Below are 21,925 nucleotides of genomic sequence, written 5' to 3'. Positions count from 1 at the left end.
TAACAGGGATTACATATACTATTCCCCGCCAATCTAAACCATTTCGGGAAAGGTGTTGAACAGAAAAGGAGCTTCACTTACTATTCCCATTTCATTCCAAACAATTTTGGGTAAGGTGTTCGACACTAAAGGGTTTTCATTTACTATTCCCACTCCAATCTAAACCATTTTGGAAAAGGTGTTCAACAGAAGAGTTACATATACTATTCCCACTCCAATGTAAAATATTTTGGGGGAGGTATTGGACACTAAAGAGGTTAAATTTTTGATTCCATCTCTAATCTAAACGATTTTGGGGAAGGTGTTGGAAAATAAATGGGTTACATTTACTATTCCCACTCCAATCTAAATCATTTTGGGGAATGTGTTAGACACTAAAGGTGTTATATTCACACCCAATCTACACCATTTTAAGGAAGGTGTTGGACACTAAAGGAGTTATATTTACTATCCCCACTCTGGTTTTTTACAATAAAGAAATGACATAACTTGTAACCCATTCTTACCTTATAAATCTTTGTAATATAATTAACAGTACAAATAATCTAAATAAATATTTATATTTAATTGATAACATTACATACATTGTACACAATATTCAATGTGTTTACTAACCAATTAACAAACCTTGATAAATTAAAATCAGACATTAATAATAAGTAAACAAATTAAAAGGTTACAGACATTATTTTTTCATAATATATTTAAAATACCATGTATTAATTATGGTATATATATATATATATATATTTTTTTTTGATTACACACATAAATATCTGAATTATCTGTATAATTAGCTAATTCATAATAATTTGAATAGTTCTTTCTCTAAGTAAAATAAAAAAGTATTGTTTAAAAAAGTACAAATTAATTATACAACTCAACATTATTTCAAATTTTTAAACATATATTTATTTTACTACAAAATATTAACATACACTACCTAAAAAGTAAGTATATTAAAAACTACATTACATAAAAAATTATATTTATAAAGTAATGTTTACTTATTTTCTACACAAAATAATTCATAAAAAATGTAATTCTTATTAATTTCTATACTAAATACATACACGTATTTAATGTGGTAAAATTTTTAGAAAAATATAGATATAAATTTGAAATATAAATGTTATTATTTGTAAATTATTACATAAAAATTAAAATTTTCTAAACATAAAAAAATAATTAAAACATTTCCTAATAAAGAATTATGGGCCCGATTAGGATGATGGGCGGACTCATATCTGTCTGCCAACCTAACGGTGCCGCCCGCCACAATGCTGTGAATGGCCGTTGTGCATTGGCATGCACAACGTGACAGGTACCGTCCGATGCCTGCCACCGTGTCCATGCCAATGTTGGGGGGTACCATAGGTACCCCACAAGTGCATCCCCCCACCCCCCTGGGGGGCCGCAACGGCCCCACTGTAGCAAATTCCGCATGCCTTTCCATGGCGGAGTCTCCGCCATGGAAAGGCATGAAATATGCCAAATCATAATAGGCTGGCGGTGTGCCTGCAAGGCACCACTACCATATTCAGGCCCTTTTCCGCCCGGTCGCATATCCGACCAGCGGTAAAGCAGCGGACGGTCTTCCCGTCCGCCGCGGAGTCCCTCATCCTAGTAATATGGCGGGATGATAGGGGGGCCATCCGCGGGCAGATCGCCATCGCCGGGCCAGCGATGGCGGTCCGTCTGCAATCCTAATGGGGCCCTATGATCCTAAAAATCACATTAAAATATATGGGGTTTTTTAATGTCAAAATGAATGAATTACATGCACATAATTGTGCTTTTCTTATAAAAAATGTACACATAATTCAAGTAAATACTAAAATGTTAATATTTTTTTTAATAATAAAAATTAATTAAACAATTTAAAAATATTCAACCTTTAAAAATATATATATATATATATATTTACACCGCCACATGTATCTTTTAGAACTATCTATAATAACAGGGGTTTTCAACCATTTTTAAAAATAAGCGTTTCTTGGGTAAATAAAAATCATCGTAAGCTAGTAATATTCACTTCAGTGCAGCATTGCCAGCCATAATGCAAATAAGGCTTTATTAATTTGAAATGCCTCATCTTTGGTATAAATAACACCCACAGCTACAATTCCCCCAGTACCAAGGTAATGATATTAGTAATAAGTGTCCCAAAGCACTATTTATGCATCACAATATTTTTAATTTGATATTTTGTCTAAACGCCACTTATTCACTTGTGGGTATTGTCTAGATCTATATGTGTGAGCCTATTATTTTTGTCAGCGTGTGCATGGGTGCCTTTGTGTGAGTTGGCTGCTAGCGTGCATGTGCACACCTCTTGTTGCAGTGGTTTTGTGTACATCGGTGCATGTGTGTTCATATGTACCTTTATGTCTCTTAATATACATGCATAGGTGCCTATTTGTGTGAAGTGTTCTGTGTATGCATTAAAAGTTTGGTAGGCATTTTGCGCTTTGAGTACGAGGATCCATTTATTGTGTGTGGGTGGCTGTATGTGATATGGTCTATGTGAATGTGCTATACAAAAGTCAAGCCTATTGCCCCCACAATAATATTCTTGGATAAAATGGTAGTAAGCCTGCCACTGATCTGTGCTTTACTACCTTCCCTCTAGGGGTATCTGGGAATGGATTGTTGTGCTCTGAGGTGAGGGAATGGAGACATCTAGTGACTAATGTGATTACAGTCTCAACTCTTAACCCGGTTTGCTCGGTGGAGACAGGTGGGTTAGTTATTGTTTGCTTTTAAGGGCCATGAATAATGTCAACAACAAGACAACAGGGCATATTTACTAGCCCCATTCGTCATTCACATCACTTATTTTGACGCTCTGGTGGCGTAGCGCCATTTCCCATATTTACAAGTTAGTGTTAAGCCAATTAACGTGGCTTGACGCCATCGTGTAAATATGCCCCTTTCTGCCGCAGTCCTCTGCGGCAAAGGGGCATACAATGGGTGTTGCAGTGGGCGTTCCACCCCAACACCCATTGCTTTTTGATGATGCCCCAGATTTACAAGGCTGAGGTAGCGCCGTAAAAACGTATGCCATTGAAGGCCTTGTCTTAGCATGGCAATACAAGGAGAACTTATTAATTTCTCCTTGTTTTTTGCTCTTTATATGTGTGCTGCAAGAGCAAATCGCCATTATTGTTTATCTGCACATAAACAATCACTCTAGCAGCACAGGCACCCTTGCAACATGACAGCAGGGTGCCTGTGCTGGCACTAAGCAGCTTTTTTTGCTCCGGCGCTAGGGGATAAACAGGGCTGCACCGTATTCTTGTGAATATGGCGCATCCCTGCATTTAAAAAATGTCAGAGCACGGCGCTGCCAAATTTGGCGCAGCACTGCACACTGACATTTGTTTATAAATATGCACCTACAAATCTCAACTTTACAATGCAAGCTTCCGTGCACATTTTTAAGGCGCACCTTCACTATACTGTCATGTTTTGGTAGCGTTGTGACAGTGCAGCAGAGGTGGGAAACATGTCAGCAATAAAACAAAACACATACACAACAAAAGAGGAAGCCTCGGAGAGGAAACGCAGGAAAAGAATAATATTCTTATCAAGGCCTTCTGGGGACAGTGCCTTTAACAATTACTTATGTCCTACGGGTATAAATTGATATCTTGACTTTGGCCTGTTCTACAGCCAGACTGTGTAGAAGGTGTCATCTTTGTCTGGGTTTGCAGCATACCAAACTGAAGTAACCTCCCCGACCTCGGATATTTTTTCCACGTTTCGCTGGCACGCAGCGTGACCGTGGGTGTGTTTGCAATTACCAAGGGTGAAACAGGAACAGGGCCGCCTTATCTTCCTGGTTTCCCAATGTCACTAAACGCATTTTATTTTGAGATTCCTGGTGGTGCTTGGCAAAGATAAACAGAATCTTCCATCAGGAAACTCGGGAGCTATTTCCACAGGAAGTCTCAAATCACTTAAGTAAATACAACTCATTCTGCCTCGTTCCAGGCGCGCTGTGGAGTTGGACGTGTGAGACTGCGACAGTTTGTGCTCAACGTCCCAAGGAGAAGGGCGTGAACTTTAAAAGACACGAAAACAAAGGGCGAGATTTACCAACCTCAATCTGTGCTATAGCAGCCCGGGAAAGGATGTATTTTGCATGCTCGCGAATTAGCAAACGAAATTGCGCGTGCGCACGAATTAACAGACACAATAGCGCATGCCCAAAATGCCATGCAACTTTTAACTTGCATGCACGCATCTTGCATCTGCAAACACATTCTGGTCATGAGGTGTGCAATGGGTGTAACAGGTACATATTTCATTGTGTCCCTGTAATAGAGGGGCAGTGTACACCTGCCCATTAAGAAAGTGCCACTGTGTTGCACACAATATGGGGCCACGTCCCAAGGTCACACAGTGAAGAAAAACATAAAATGGTGGCAGGTATCTTTGTTTGTGTCTGTGTGGAGTGCAGGAGTGGCTGCTTACTCTCTAAGGCTACTAAGGCAGTGATGGACCAAAAGCCCACCCCTTAGCCAGGATTGTGCCTATTCTAAGCCCGCTCCTCCTCTCTCTGTACAGTCATATGGTTAAAATGTGTTGATATTGCAATATGTTGCGATATTATGCATGATTTTATAGGCACACAGTTGTACAAAATGAGATAACAATGACCCCCATGGTACTTGCTCGCTATGGTTTCTCATTTTGACCTCAAAACTCAATAAAAGTTTTGCTTGAAATAAAATATTGATTTACATCCCCACCCCTAACGTAGAGGTGCAAATGTAAATCTAATTAGAACCTTGGAATGTTGTCCATTGAAGACAATGGAGTGTATCTGGGCTTATAATGGCTGATATAAGCTTTCTGCTCCAGCGTTTCAATGTTTGTCTTTCTTTTTGCTCCCTTTTTAATTTAGAACATTCTATCCTCAGTGGGTGGAATGTTCTAATTGCCTGATAGCACTTCATCCTGAGGCTATACCAATTGTTAAAGGTCCTCTCGCACATTATTGGCCCTTTCGTATGGCTCACGCTGAAAGCTCGGGTTCAGGGCTGTTAACAACCAGTATAGCCCTCCACAGTAGATTGCAAGTTTATTTCAGGGCGTTGGAATGTTGAGAGCTACAGCAAAGTGACTCTTGGCTTATACCGGCAGGTTAAAACCTTCGGTTCTAACATTCATATGTTTGTCTTTCTGTTTCTCCCTTTTTCTTTCAGAACATTCTACCCTATAACTTGGGTTCAGGGCCTTTAACAACTGGTTTAGCCCTCAGCAGTTGGTAATGAGGCTATAGTATTGACAGGCATGGGGCTTTTATGCCCTGCACCTGTCAATTAAGCTCCTTTGGGTGTTGTGAATATGAGGGTGAGAGCCTGCTGACATTAGCAGGCCAGCCACCTTTCCCTGCCAGTTCTTAAAAGAGCTGCGACATGTGCCCGCAGCTTTGTTTCGCTGTGGAGGGCCCCCTCTAGAAACATGAGTGCAGTATGTACACTCACCCTGTGGTTGCTCATCAGTCTCTCTCTTGTCACAGTCCCTATGAGGGAATTGGGACCTGTGGTCAAAGAAAACCTGCCAGCAGTATTTGGATGCACATTCTGCCCCTCACAAACGTGCAGCTCAGTTTTTGTGAGTCTGGGCCAAAATGTTCATTTAAATCCTGCTAATGTTTTCCCCATGGATCACAAAAGGGTGCATCAAAGGTGTTTCATTTACAGTGTTCGGGAAAAGATCCAAAACTGACACCACTGATAGAAATTGGGGGTGACCTCTCCTGGGCCATCATGTTATATATACAAAATAACATTATAAATTAGTAATCTCTAAATCACTCAATAGTTATGCTATAATTGAACAGGGTGTAAACAACTGAATCATAGTACAATGTGGTGCGGCTTCAGTGCACTCAGATAGATCAGCATATAATATTTTGTAAGTTATGCCTTGAAGGCTCAGCAATAGCGACTCTGCATTCTGTAATGCCCCCCATTGCATGATGGATAATGCAGATCTTGAATTCTGTACTCGTGATTTCCCAATGCAGTCTTTATTTGCGGCATCGCCTGATGTACATGAGCAATGGCAATATTAATATTATTACAAGAGACATCCTGCTACTTAAATATTACACTGTACCTGTCCTAATTTAAATCCATGTTTGTTAAATAATGAATCCTCCCGAGCCCAGTATTTAATCACAATATGAGCCAGCCAGGAGGAGATCTGTGGTCTTTGATGTCACTGAAAAAGCTTATCCTGAAGCCAAACAATCAAATATCGCACCCGGACAGGAAAGAGAACAGTGGCAAAAATGCCAAGCATGGAATGGAAAAAAAGGAAATGAGAGGAAATAATCGGAGGGAAATGCGGAAGGCCAGAAGGATGCGACAGGGAAGATAAATCAAGTAGGGTTGGAGGATGGGCTACGAAGGGTTAAACCACTGAGACAGACCAGGCTGGTAATTATCATTTTTCAGTATTTGTGGGGCATATTCCCTCCTCTTCTGTGTGTCCCGGGAAGGAGGAAGGAAGAAGCACTACTACACAATTGTGTTGTCAGAAGTGTACTTAAAAGTTCTATTGTTTTCATGTGATGAACTGCAATTCACATGTCACATTGCTCTTCTGTCAGGGGTTGAACCGTGTAGGGCATTTGTTTCTTAACCCCTTCCACGCTCATGGCGAGCTCAGCTCATCATGTAACGCTGGTTTTAAAAAACTCAGCGCGCCGCGGTAAATCCTACTGCGGCTAAGGTGTTAAAGACCTCTGCGGGTTCACAACGCCTACTCAGGGGGTCTGCAACTGTTTAGAAAATTAAATAATATTCATGGATTAATAAACTATAGTCAAATAAAAACAGCAAAATTGACAATTTTAAAACGTTCTGTACATATAAAGGAACTTGAAAATGAATTTGGCATCCTCAGCATGATTTGTGGGAGCAGCACAAGTACAGCAAACAAACATGCATGAGCCAAGGATAAGCATGCAAAAATGTTACAATGTAATCAGGGATAGGAGCATTTTTCCCATCCGAACCGAGGACCCTATAGATCTGCTTGGCCCCAAAGATACTAGACAGTACAGAAAAAATGTTACAATGTAATCGGGGATAGGGGCATTTTTCCCATCCGAACCGAGGACCCTATAGATCTGCTTGGCCCCAAAGATACTAGACAGTACAGAAATGGGTCTCGAGGTCAAAGAAATTGGGTAATGGGCCATATGTAGACATGCACAATATTTGATCTGATATTCCCAGATCATTTACAATTTTCAATATCTTCACCTTGTACTGCTTATGCCCTCATTTGGCTTCTTCTCGGTATAGATAATCCTCGATCTGGTCCTGTTTGGGGTTAAAATACTTCAGCTCACCTCCATGAGTGGATCATATCATTCACAATCAATATCTTCCTTTCTAGAAGTACTACACTGTTCTTTACTTTTGTAATTTTGTTTGGGATATTCCCATGATTGTATCTGAAAAAGATATACGTCAACCTTTGAATAACACCATTTACTCATGTGCCAATTAGTTTGCAAGAAATAAGTGCTAGCAGAACGTCCTGCCCAGTATGTAACATTTAAGAGGCAAGCCTTGGAGTTTCCCATTCATAATTCACAGGTCGGGAAATTTGTTTCCTGAAAATTACCAGTATAAACATGTGTGTGCAGACTTTCTACCTTATAGGCCACTTTCAAAACCTTCGCCAATCACAAAGATTAACTGAGGGGCAGGGAGACACTTGAGGTTATACTGGGTTAGACTGCGATCCTTGGGTTCGAAATGTGCAATATGTAGACCGAGTTTTAGACATTAAAGCATGTGAAGGAGATGGGTGTAGGGAATAAGAAATAAGGCGTGGGAGTCATTGTCTATAACTTGGTTAGTGTTTAAGTAATCACTGTCAACACAAATTAGTTGAAATTCAAACCACAGCAAGGGCCTGATCTAGAGTTTGGAGGGAACTGAACAATCATCCACATTCTGGAAGAAACTCTAAATACGAAGAAGAATCCACTGAATCAAAATCCAACATTATAATATCACAATCATTTAGCAAAATCTGTTATTGGATTCTAGTCTCTATCCAGAATTGAGTGAATTTCCTGAATATTTGAAAATCTAAATCAAGCCATCAGTCTTTAATTCTTACTGGATATTTCTAGTTTACTTTTGGTCACCCAATTTAGTATAAGTTATATCTTCCTTATCTGGTTTCAGTGGGATTAGCTGCCTCCACTTCCCTTCACAATCCTCTTCAGTTTTGTAGACTACACCACACTCTTGTAAATTAAAAGATATAAGCGAAAGGACTTTTATACACATTGATGCATCCGAGAAAGCTTATTGGGTTTGTGCCACCTGTTCTAAAGTGCAAACATTGTCATAGAGTCTTTGCAAAGTGCAGTCAAATTGAATGCTCAATTAAAAAATATATATATATTTTAATAGTTTCCTTTTTTTTAACAGATGTTCCACAAGGATTTCACATCACATTGGATAAAGCACCTTCTGAGGGGGATAACATAACAGTGTCCTGCACAGTGAACAAATACCTATATACAGACGTTTCGTGGCATAAGCTGAGGACAATACAAAACAAAACAGTAACTCGCGTGGTCAGGGAGCAAAGGAATTCCCACACTGGGGAGTACTCTACCACTCGGACTTTCCTCATAAGGAATGCTTCTCAGGAAGATTCGGGCACCTATATTTGCCGAGCAAAGAACATACGTACCAGGGAAGAAGTGCGTCAAAGGAAGGACATTACCATTAGAGGTGAGCACAGGAGAAAAAAGGAAGCATTGACATGGACCTCAAAATTTAAAGGCACCAGAAATAACTGTACCACACAGAGCATTGTAAACCATTAAAGGACTCGTTGAAAGTAACAGCTGTCTCAAACGGTGGTGATTTGTTGCGTTGAGGCTCTGCGAGGTGCCCGTCCAGAGATCGAGTGCTGGAGAAATAATGTGAAGTGTTGAAATGAAAGGGAATGGGTGGGAAAGCATGCTGCACCACCTGGAACGGATGGGTGGGAACGCTTGGTGCACCACATGGATCGAATTTTCTGCAGTGTTCTCTTTTTTGGCGTCGGCACCCTTCAAACTTATGGAATGTATGGTGAGCAACCTGCTCATTTCAAGACCAGCGTTTGTGGAAGCAGCACTGTGCATAGCCGCCAAAGGCATATCATTGCGGCTTCTACATTTCAAGCTGCTGGCTTCCCTTTGGAGGTGGTCAGTTTTTCAACTCTTTTGATGAGGGAAAGGCTACTGTCTTGTGTGGCTCAAGAAGATATTTTGTTTTCCCAGTTACGGTAAAAGTAGCCACCTCCTATTTGTCACCCAGGGCGACAGATCTATATTGACATGAAGCGGTGTTGCATGTGGGAAAGTGATATTTGGGCTCATATGCTTGTTTTACCTATGTATGCTTTTTGTGGTCCCTTTGCTTGTAGGAGGTAGTACTGGTGAGCAGTAGTTTCAGAACAGGTAGGATCTAATTATTTAAAATGTCCTCCTTCCTTTTCTACAACGCTCCCTTTCTGTATGTTGGAACCCTTCTCTTTTTTTACTTCTACTCTTTTAAGGCCCTCTGCAATTCTATTTGGAAGTTGGTTTATAAGTCCTTGTTCCAGTCCCAGCTGCTTCACAATAAATGGTGACCCTATTCAGAAATGACAAATGAGACATAGAACCGAAACATATACTAGTACATAAAGAAATAAGCAATGTGCTACTCAAAAAATCACCCCATGCACTGCTCCAGCTAAGGACAAACAACAAAGAAAGCATGATTTCAGATGGAATGTTCCCTGCCAGGAGAACCAAAGGGTTCCTTTTATTTCAATTGCTGCCAATAGACTCACATTCAAAGCATGGATTGATATGGGTAGCCAATTATTTGAAAATCATTACTGTTAGTGCCCCCTCTCAGCCAGTCTCAAAAGGAGGTGCCAATCATTGGAACACATTTGGTGCACCAAGTCAGTGAGATACACATTGGGGTAATATGCCAGTTATCAGGTGCTTAAGAGGGGAAAGCCCACCCCTGGGTGGCACAGCAGTGAATAATGCTTTGGTGAAGTGGTAAAATCCACTATTGTGACTAGTGCATCAATTTCCCCTTCTGTTGAAATGAGACAATCTTACAAATGTCGGTTTCCATGTCCTGCCAATCAGAGTCAATTGCAGGGATCCAAGATTCCAGTCCCGGGTATCCAGGTCTGGGATGGTCATTAGTCTCTTCCTTTTGCCAGGTCCACTCTTACATGGACATATTCTGTGTCATGGTTGCAGGTTTTGTCAATTTTAATATTTTCCCTGATGCATGCAATATTCTGGCGTAATACATATAATGTGCAGTTTTCTGCTGTTTAAATACTCTTCCTGTGAGGTCTCATTGGGAGTGCTAATGCTGTGTGCATTCTTTGGATGTATGATTATGGTGCAAATATCACTTTCTCACAGATGCAGCATTTTCAGCCTGTATTTCCCTTATTATGTGTGAGTAAATCAGTGGACCCTTCAAAAGCGTCTAGTTGTTCAGGTCTCCCCGGATGTATTAGAAATTTGGAAGCCAAAAAAAATGTGGGCAAAAATGTGTTCTATCAGGTTCACCCTTAATGATGGCAGAGAGTATATGGCAGTCCGACTAACACAGTATTGATGGCAGATATTTATTTATCATCTACCTCCTATCATCTACCTCATAGTTGCTTACACATCTTCTCATGATTGAAGTATATCCAACACTGTCTATATTTATTACCTACCTCCGATCATCTACCTCATATTTGTTGTCTGTAGAACTGTCTGATATATATGTCTCTGTCCACGCCTCATATGTAATTCGTTCCGATGCCCATATAACTGAGTGATATATATTGTCTGTCGCATACGCATTTCTATATGTTAAGCGCTCTGATACCCACGGGTCTTGTTCGCGCTATACAAAACTTTCCAATAAATAAATAAATAAATAATAGATGGAATTAATCCAGTAACAATATACCTAATTAATGGGAATTCTGTAGGAAAGGACAGAAAAGTCCACCAAGATGTTGTGTTTTCCCTTTGCTCTGGTGTTTGCAACTGGTTGCTGTGCCCTTAAAAGAAAAGCTGATGTAACCTGCTTTGATTGGTCTATAGAATATCAAGGATAGGAATTTTGTGATACACTAATATCATAGAAGGACTATCGAGGGGCAAAATATCGAAAGGTAAGTGCATATAGAGCAGGGAGCCCCCCCCCTAGGGGGCCTTCAAGTGATCGGGGGATAGGAGGGGGGGGTAGGAGGGCACAAGGCTTTGCCCAAAAGAAGTATTATGCTGATAACAGTGTTTTGTTTTCAGCTGAAAAAATGGATTACAATAAGCTGCTCTGTAAATGGCCATCACTAATATCTTTTGTCATCTATATCCTGGGTGGAGGAAGGTTTCAAAAGGGGAGGGGCTCCGAATCTCCCCCCGCCCCCCTTTCTGATAATCACACTGTGAATACTTTTATAGTTTAGACCAGAATAGTATGTTTGGCAATCATGCAATTGATTCCGTTTATAAAAAGGCAATTGAACTTAACTGCACTGTTTAAATACATCTAGACCTATTTATACATTGCCAATACAATAGAATAATTGTAAAAAGTTTGGGAGGGGGGGCCAGATGTTTTCTCTTTTGTCACTGGGGGAGCGCAGCATAACAATTTTTTGAAGACGACTGATATAGAGGAAGTATATACTCACTATTCTTAACTCCACATGTATGTACTATGTCGATATATATCATCAAGGTGCATAGATGTGGTTTAGGTGTAGAAGATCTATACCTACTTACCTTTTGATAATTTTCACTTCAGTATTGTGTCCGCAATATGTGGTGCCATCGAGATTCCTACCTCAATATTCCAAGGACGTCCCCCCTTCATTCAGTCAAAGTAGGGTTAATACGCTCAATATAAAAAGCTAGATAATACAATTTCGTCTATTTCGGAATCACAGAAATGTCATTACAAAACTCAGTGGGGGATTACAACATGCCAATAACTCTGCATCACTCACCTAGGACCATAATTGAATCAACATATGTCCTCCTTGATATTTCCCTCAGAATTGACTTGGCCTAAGTAGGTTCCACCCATGTCCATTGAGAACTCTATGTCTCTCTGCAGGATGAGTTATTAGTGACTTAGCACATTTCTTACTTCAAAGCTACAACACTGATGTTGTGAAAGTAAAAAAAGGCTGTGTTCATTAGATCGCACATGGCAAGCAAGGCAACAAAGGCGTGAAGCCGGTACTGGGCTGTTTAATGAGGTAAAGTCTAAAGGTCTTCATCCATGTTTTAACCTGATTCCTCCTTTGTAATAAGACTGACCAGGTGTTCTACATTATCTGTTTTTTATTTTATTGACCTGCAATAATATTATGTTCATAATATCAACAACCAGGGGAGAGGAGTTGACCTAACTGCTACCGTGGTCAACCTCAAATTTGACGAACTGGTTTCGAGTCTCGGCAAGGACGCCAACATCCTGTGATCCTGGCAAATCACTTAATCTCCCTGTTCCTAACAAAAATGAACGTGCCCTCATGTAAACGCAACTGGTGCTCGTGTTAAGCGCTCTGATACCCGATACCTTCGGGACAGGTTTCAGCTATATAAAACTCTGTAAAAGAAAAACATATTGTCAAGGTAATTGTAGATTTACTATTCTTAACTATTACCTTGCAAATATTCTCTCAGTAGATAAGGAATTAGGAACAGTAAGTCTACACTTCCATGTACTTACCCTGAAGATAAATTGATTGTCATTATTCTGGGCATAATATTATTGCAGGTCGATAAAATATGTATTCAATATTTGATATAAAACCAACTGTGGAGACTTGCAGTGTAGAAAAGGTCATTGCTGTGGGTCAGACATAGACATATTTATTTTGGTAGGTACATCTCATTCGTACTTGTGTAAAATGAGAACACTTCAGAGTGGTGTTCAATAACTACAGAACTGCAGATTGTGTGAAGTTAACACACCTTTGGACGCATTACAGCTAGAGGGTCTTTTTGTGACCCACATAGGACATTAACCCAGAGAAAATGACACAACCATAGCACTGGGCTTCCCCACTGAGAGACCTGGTTCACTGTGGGGACTCAAGTTGAGCTTTGTAAGGTCATCTTGGAGGGGCTGTCTTTGAGGCCGGCAGGTGCATCAATTGCCTCCTAGTTTATCCAATGCTGCCTTTGCACAAGAGCCGACCAAGGTACTCTCAGCACTGTGAGTGACTTCCAGGGTTCGTGAGTCATGTTACACATTCTGGACTATTATTGCGGGAGAATTCAAGATGACTTGTCCCATTGATGCTGTGTTTACACGTATGTACATATAGCATGATGACCTGGGCTTCAAAGCCATTCGTGATTATCGGAACTAGGAGGAAATCATTGTACGGTAACAAACAAGAGTATGACCTCTAGAGCCTAGAGTAAAAAAAGGCTCAGTTATTGTGGCTGCTCGTGCTGGAGTCCAGTGACAATGGCATGTGATTTCGATACCCTACCTACTTCTACATTCCGTTACCACCACTACACTGGTTCAGAAAACAGCGTGGGTTACCAATATTAATAAATGTTTGAAGGAATCTGCAGGTCACAGAAGTTGACTTTAAAATCACCAATCTTGTTTAAATATATCTATGGTCGCCCCATTTGTTAGTTCAAACTTTTTCAGCTATTGTCTGTCACTGAATCACAACCTGATAGTGACCATGCTTTGGGACTAAAGAAAGTAACTTGATTAGTGTGAGAAGAACTGAGGGCTGCATTAGAATTTGCCTCAATGGTGTTTCTCACATTCGAAACCACGATAATGATGCTCAGTGCATCTACTGTTTTCTTTTTTTTGTAATATTAATAACTTGGTTTATGTAGCTCTTCGTCCCATTGTATTCTATGCCCTGCAAATAACAAGTGCTCCTGTTACCCAGTGTGATGGTGCTCAGTTTACCGAACTCACAAGATAGAAGGCTAAGTTGGCCTGGCCAGGGTTTGAACTCGTGATGTGTAGACTACAGCAAATGTCAGCAGTAAGTATTAACTCTCTTCAGCTGTGTATGAAAGCCCTGCAAGCTACTTCACAGCATCCTAAGAAGGAAAATCATAGCTCTAGAGAGCAAGTAGTACTCACTATTAGAAATGCTGTGGTAGGTTTGGGTCCTCTGTATGGAAAAAAGGATTCATAAGAGAAGAGTAAAATGAAAATTACTGACCCCATCATCTCCATGTCTCTTTAGATTTGCTTTCCCCTGTAGATAACGTCAAATTCCTGAATTTTTCTTCTACTCTAGCACGGACCTGCTCTTTTTTGCATATACATAGCCTCTATTCAATAATAGGTCTCTATTTCTACCAAATGTAACATTATTGACACTTAAATCTCAGCATTATTTAAAGTGCCTGACTTGCAACGCCGCGAGGCTGCATTAGATGCGTTTCCAGAAGCACAGGCTTCGAAGGATATCCTGGTGGTAAAGGATGTCCCCTGTGATGAGTGAATGGGCTAGTTCCGTTTGTTCCTGCACACTGGCCTCTGATCAGCATGGACAGTCGAATGGACACGACAGGACGGACCAAAATAGCTGCAACAAACAAAGTATCCACACAGCTCAGTGGAGTGTGATAACACAACGCGTCAGCTGCTTGGGAACCTAGCAGCCGGCTTCCTCCTCTAGGTGCAAGGTCCCAGGTCCCACGGCTAAACTCGTCTTTCACATGGGAATTGCGTTTGTCCAGTGTGGTGGAGTAAACAATGAGATTTCCCTAGAAGGGCACTTTGATGGACCCCAAAATGCTTAAAAAACAATTGGTAACCTGGAAGTTGTGAGAGCAAAGACATGAGCGAGGAAATGTGTCTTGCAATTTTGGCGTCAGTTACAATGCTGGTTGTCACCCACTGTCTTCGGTATTTGTGGCTGTCTCTCAGAGCAGTGCTGTGTTCATATTGAGTTAAAAAAAATCAGATATTGTACCACTTTGTAACAAAAACATTAGAAGGCTACTTTGCAGCAAGCACAGTGAAAAAGAACATGGTCTCAATTTCAGTGCTAGATCTCAATGACAAGCCAGGCCAAGAAGCTGAATGTGAATGCAAGGTATGGCTTTATGCCTTTGTATCAACCATGATGTAACTTTGTAATCTCAACACCCTTAAGTTAATTTACAAATGCATCAACCATAACCTTTACAGCGACCATGTCCATTAACTCGACTTTTCATTACCTCAACCTGAGTCCAACACTGCCATAGTAGTACCTCGCCTATTCGAAGCAATGGCAAGTCGAAATAACGGGATGCTTTATGTGTGGTAAGGGTGATGTGGGCATCGGTCACTTTAATGGATGCTTGAAGGAACAGGGAAGTGTTTTTATGTGGGGAATCTAAACTGGGATAAAGAAACTTGACATTCTAGTATACAGTGTTTGGGCAAGTTGTGTCTAGGTTGGATAAAAGCTTTTGAGATACATTCTGAGTGTAGCTGCGTTTAGTTAAGTGCTACCCCTCCCAAAGAAGGGAACAGATGCCACTGAAGAACAGTTCGGATTGTAGCAGCCCTTTTCTGAACAGTTTAGGAAGAAACTATCAAAAAGCAGATGGCCAGCATGGAAGTGTCACAGTAAAAAAAAACATCAGTTTGATTAAGATTTATGTAGAGGTGAGTTTTAAAACTTCCTTCTAATTCTAAGAAACTTTTCGGGGAATCTGCATGGTTGCCGTCTGGTAGTCCATAATCAAGTAGTGACCATGAGAAAATTGCGTCAGGTTGATAAGTTGATCAATATTAGCATGAACAGGTATGAATGACCAGCTAATCTGTTCATTCACTAAGTGCCATTAAAGAGTGAAACATCAATTTGTCTCAGCCGCCATTCAGTGCAGCCTTAGTAAGGGTGACTTTTTTTGACATGCGGAGTCTTCTCCTATTAGTCGCTAGACTCTCGGACATTTTAGAATGAAGTCCTTTGATGCAAATCCTTTTTTTATCAGTGATGAATCACTGCAATTTAAAGAGATTTTTTTTAATTAGAAGAGGACAGTCAATGGTTTGTTGCATATCTCAAAATGTATATGGAGAAGCGCAGCTTTTTTTCTGTAAGGTAGTGTAGCAAGAAGTAAGTGTGAGTCACCAAATTATTTGGTTTTGTGGCTTGGGTGAAGTGTGTCAACGAGGTGTAAAAACACGTCACATAATGCTTTACTGATGTTCTATATACCAGATTGCACTACAGACTAACCAAGATGTGTTTGGCTGTCAAAGAGGCCGCAAAGTTTCTGATTATGTTTTGGCGAATTGGTGAGAAGGGTTGCTGAATAGCTCTTATACATTTTAGGACCACTATTCAGTGGAAAATAGCCTTAAAAAAACAGTAAAATTACACATTTTCACTTTCAGAAAGTGAAAGTGATACTTTTCAAGAAATTAATTATGAAGATAAAAAGTGTTTGTTTTGCAAAATATGTCGCAAAAAAACAGAATGCTCAAATTTGTATCAGATATTTGTGGGTATCTCTTGTCCAAAAAGACTGCTAAACTTTCGCATAATAGTAGGTTATCATTATGAAATAAATCTAGCACACTAAAGTTTTACCAACTCTTTGAAAGCTATCACACTTCAGTACCTGATGATGGATTCAATAGATAAAGATGAATTTTCCATGATACAGGACACCATATCACATGCCACACTGGCGGAGAGGATATCGCTCTGGTATCTCTTTACAGAGGGAACCTTAGAAGTGGGAAATGGAGACTATTAATAACTGACCTTGTTTGCAGGAAAATAACTTTCCTGGTATTGTTGGGAAAACTAGTTATTTTTGATGGTCTACATTTTACAACTATGATGTCCAAAGGTACCCCCCCCCTGATCTGTTGAGATAAACAAAATACTAAATGTATTTTGTGAAGTTTTTCCTGCTCTGCTATGTGTGCTGCTGTATGTGTTATATGTAAGAATGAAAATATAGTTTTCTGAGTCAGTGTGTGTGTGTTTAAACCTTGTAAACATTTATATGTGAAAACATAGCTTTGTATGTGTGGGTGTTTTAACCTCCCTAGACTTCCATCAGGCATTTGTGCTACAAACCTAACATGCTAAAACGGAAAAGGTCATTTATTGTTTGTAGTATTATACAAATAGACCTTTACAGTATGTAAAATGGCTAAGACACAGTATTTAACAATAAATAGTAATTTTATAAATTTTTATCAATGCATTATTGTTTTCTAAACTCTACAGGACACTGGCAGAGCACATTCGTTTCTCATTTATCTATGAAGGCTAATAAAAACATGTTTTCTTAAATGACTTTAAGTAGTTCATACTTCATTAGCTATACCAAATATATACATTTTTTGTATCTGTTAGTTTTTACAATAAACATTAAAGGTATGTACGGCAATGTCACAAGCTCTCTTTCATGTGAACAATGGTGTGACTCACAATCATCTTTGACAGAAATATCTTTGCTACCACGTTTTTTGCATAATACAAATCAAACTGTTTTTGTTCCAGAAAATGGGCATTGCGTTGTAATGAACATCAGTGCTAAAAACGAGTATCTGGCAATGTTTACATCCACTGGGGCAAGTGAGCAAAAAACACAACTTCAATCTTAATCCTAGACTCAGAAAACACAACTTCGATCTAAATCCAAGACTCAAAATGGACTGAAGAGTAGCCATCCCGCACTTGCCCCAGTATCACAGAGTGCAGCTCCCGACTGTCGCAGAGGTGGCCGGGAATAGGTAGGAGAGGCATACACGTAGACCGTGGGTAGAATCAACTTTCCCCTCACAAACATGGATGCCTGCTTTACTCTATTTAAATGAGAAGGCTGTCGCTTCTGTCGAACATTGTCACCATGGTTTGTGGGTCATTATTTATACATTGCAGTATTAATATCAATAAAATGACAATTAGGTAATAGAATGGATGTATTCTGATTTGTAAACTACTTGTGTACTGTTCTCCAACTCACAGTCTTTACTACTAACGGATAACTCTGACTTAGTAACAATTAAAGAATTAAATCGCTGATAACTTTCTACATCTATAAACCTATGATCAATGGATATGTTAATTCCCAAATCATTGGTTATGATCTTGATGCACTCAAACAGACGTGCACATGGCCACACTCACACGCATATACACTGTGGTAATGTATGTTTTTTTCACTCTTCATTTAAAATATGTTCTCTGCACCTCTTCTTCATGAAACCATCCTCAGTGTGTGCCTGAAACAGTAACATGGTTAAGATCAGATACCTACTTTGTCACCAGCAGTGGTGCACAGATTACCTCTATAGACAATCAATCAATCAAACAGGATTTGTAAAGCGCACCTAATCACCCTTGAGGGTCTCCAGGCCCTGTGAACCCTGCAGAGGTGGGGGGTTCAGACATGGCTAACCCCATGTCCATGGTTGTAGGTAGAAAGAGTGCCCAAAATGTCACTTTGCCAGATAATCAATATTTCTTGCGCTGGCCCTCAGCTAGGCCTTTGCAGGTCAGTCACTCCAACTCCACACAGTAATGATCATGTTTTCATCCCTCTAGCTGTTGTCCAGTATTCACCAAGATTAGGTAAACCTGGCATTAGCTTCCTCTGCAGGAACTGTGTTGCTAAACTGAGTGTTTAAATGATTTGGCCAAGCCTCTTTCTATTATTAAATAAATGTTAAATGTCGTATACTTGTAAAGCGCACAGCTGCCCCAGCAAAGGGGCGTCCCGGCGCTGTATACCGCTGGGGAACCCATCCTGGCTTTCCCTGTGAGATGGTCCCTCCTGGGCATCTCCAAGGTGAAGACAAGCATCCCCGGCGCTGATGGGGCCGTTAGTGGAGATTAAGCAAGCTATTGCCCAGAGTTGCTGAGTGGGACCCATGGTTAGAGTAGGCACCGAGGCGAGAATTATCGAGTCCGCTGACCTTGGCCCAAGACCCTGCCGCGTTGGGAATCGAACCCTGGTCCCGGGCCAACCTCTGCTTCCGGGTCTGCCGCCTCTAAACAGTGAGCCACACCACTCCACTTAGGATCGTACTTTCTGTCTAAAAATTCCACCTCAAATGTTTTAGATATTAATCCGAAATTCCAAATACGCACAGATGAGTGCGATTCTCTCACTCATTCATCATAAAACATTTCAAAAGGTTGAAAAAAAAGTAAAAATTAAAATGTTAGCCTTTGGTTTCAAATTTTACCTGCTTAACTACAGCTTATATGGTATCACTTACCCAGCTTTGAGATGTGAAAGTGTTTTTCTTTACAAAGAGTCAATAATTATATTGCTTCTCTCCTTCACAGCCCTAGAAGCACCACACCTGCTGCTGGAACTGCACGACCAGCGTGTAAACAAGAGCAGCACCATTTCACTGAACTGTGCCGCTGAAGGTGTACCGCGTCCACAGATGGCTTGGTACAAGAACAGCCAAGAGATCCACAAACAACCTGGTAAGAACCCAGACTAATGCAGTAACATCATAGATGACATCTCAAAGACCACCATCAATTACATAAGCAGTAACTCTTGACATCATATAGCATTACTACAAACATCATTGCTGATGCTGATAGTACTTATGGTCTCATCAATTACCTTTTTAATGACACACGTGAATGATCCCTCCACTAAGAAGCTTTATTAGTGTGATAGAAGAGTGGCGAAGCCGCACCTTGATTTGCCCTGCCTCATCTTACTAAAGGTCGCTGCAGAGACACATTTATAACCTATGCAATCGCAAGACAACTTACCTGTTTGAAACACTGGGGAAACCAATATTATCGAATTTCACCCTGATATAAGAAAACAGCACTATAATTCAAAGAAATTGGGTCACTTTTGCCACATGTGGGGTGTAATATATGTAAGAGAATGACATAAATATATATATAAATGTGACACTGCAAGTGCTTTCGTTTGCATAGTGGGCTTGGCTTTTTTCATGTTATTGCTGTGCTAAACAATTAGGAAGTTTTATTTGCAAGTGTTGTAACTACCAAAGGTGGCCTCTCATCTCTAGTTTCTTCCTTTGTATTTGTCGTCCTAGTGGAAGTTACAATGGAGTCGAGTCATAAAGATTTCTTCCATGAGTAGGCATGACTTACTCGTAGTAATTTAGGAGCAAGTCTGCAGTGAGTCATACCAACATAAACATAAATCATTGTACATTTGTCCTGGTTGAGTAAAATACCTAATTTTGGAGGACCTATTCAGAAAGCGCCGAAGTAACAGTCAGCCATATACTTCCTTAAGTTTTCCTGGGGTGTAAAACGTTTGCTCCCTCTGGCAAAGTTTTGCAACATCCAAGATGTTTGCCCTTTTTTCATGGTTTACCCTGGCACATGATTTTTGTCTACACATTGCTAGATACACATCACTCTAGGGGAAGATATTTTTCACTATAATTGAATGTAGCAAAGGTGGAGAAAGTATGCAGATTTTTTTCTCTGTGGAATTACTTTTTATGGATATTTTCTGTGCACAAAAGAATTGCAGGGGGAAGAAAACTAGCTTTTGTTGGGCAAAGTATATCTTGTGCAGAACCACTGTATTGTTAAATATTTCGATATAATCTGATATGAATTGTCACAGAAGTCACACATTTCACACAAATCTAACAAAGCAAAAACACTTCACAGCCTTTGTGAAATTTTCTTACACCATCATGTTAATTGTGCAAATAGTTTTGCAACATTACACAACCCTCAGTGTATTCACATCCATGGCCTAGATGTCCTTCTTTTGTGGAAATACAAAGAATCTCAAGAATATCCATGGAAATACATTAATAATCATTGATTTCTAGTAGAACTCTAATTCACAAATTTAATTTTTGCAAAATGGTGCGTTTACTCAATAGAATTCTTTTTTACTTCTATATGAAAAATTCTAAATTTACAATTAGAAAAGTCAACATGAAACTGCATAATTTAAAATTTAATGTAGCTTGTGTATTTGATAATAGATTTGAAAGCAAAACGTTGAAAATGTTTTCCTTTTCCAAGTAATACATTTTGTTTTTAAAGGTGCTCAACCGTACTGTAAAATACTCTAACCATTGTCTCCACATCAAACCCTAATGCTAACCCCTTAAATTACCCCTTGAAGGTATTTACCCTAATTCTAATCCACTCCCCTAACTCTAAAACAAACCTCGTCATTTACTCAAGTAACATCCCTAACACCTCAGCACTAACCCTAAACCCATGTATATATCGTTACCCTAAAGCTAACCCTAACCCTTCTGCAATGTTAACAATTTCCCAAATCTATACCTTAACCCTAAACCTCCCCAATCTTAGGTTTACAAATTAATTGGAACCCATATTGTCTCATTTGATATATTGCAGAGCTGACTAAGAAATTGACAATTCGAATGGGCTGCATCCCATTTGAGATACCCGAGTACTGATCTCCTTAATGATGTAGGAAGTATGGTGATGCTCTGTTGAATCATGTCATTCAGAAAAGATATGTAATGACAGAAACCGTTCAATTTGAGCATGTGAAAAATCCAACATAATTTCAATCTTATCATTTTGATAAACTTTGTGCATGCTTCCAAAGAAGTTCGAAAATATTGAAAACTCTTATTTGAAAACACAAGAAGTTCTGTTATCAATAAAATGAGTTTAACACTTATATTAGGGAGTGGTTTTAGCCCACCTGATCAGTTGAAAACCTCTGGAATACCCAATGAGGTACTTATAGAGAAAGAAAGTGATTATTAGCTTCCATTGGCCTTACCCTAAAGTCAAGCAAGGTAGTAGAGAAGGGTTTTCAGTTGGAAAACAGTACAGTTATGATGGAATGCCATTATTTTTGCCAATGAAAGATTGTCATTGTCTTTAT

The 21,925-nt window shown here is 39.8% G+C and overlaps 1 protein-coding gene across 2 annotated transcripts in view; it reads left to right on the top strand.

Annotated features, from left to right (window-relative positions):
• FLT1 (fms related receptor tyrosine kinase 1) overlaps window positions 1–21,925 on the top strand; it is a 370,086-nt gene that overhangs the window by 154,682 nt on the left and 193,479 nt on the right. For both annotated transcript variants that reach the window (XM_078657127.1, XM_078657126.1), the window contains exons 13-14: window positions 8,478–8,786; window positions 19,378–19,524. In XM_078657127.1, the coding sequence (XP_078513253.1) occupies window positions 8,478–8,786; window positions 19,378–19,524 (456 nt within the window). The remainder of the gene's footprint in view (window positions 1–8,477; window positions 8,787–19,377; window positions 19,525–21,925) is intronic.

Source organism: Lissotriton helveticus, chromosome 8 (assembly GCF_964261635.1).
Source record: "Lissotriton helveticus chromosome 8, aLisHel1.1, whole genome shotgun sequence".
Classification (NCBI taxonomy): Eukaryota; Metazoa; Chordata; class Amphibia; order Caudata; family Salamandridae; genus Lissotriton; species Lissotriton helveticus.
This window is presented reverse-complemented; position numbering and strand designations above follow the sequence as displayed.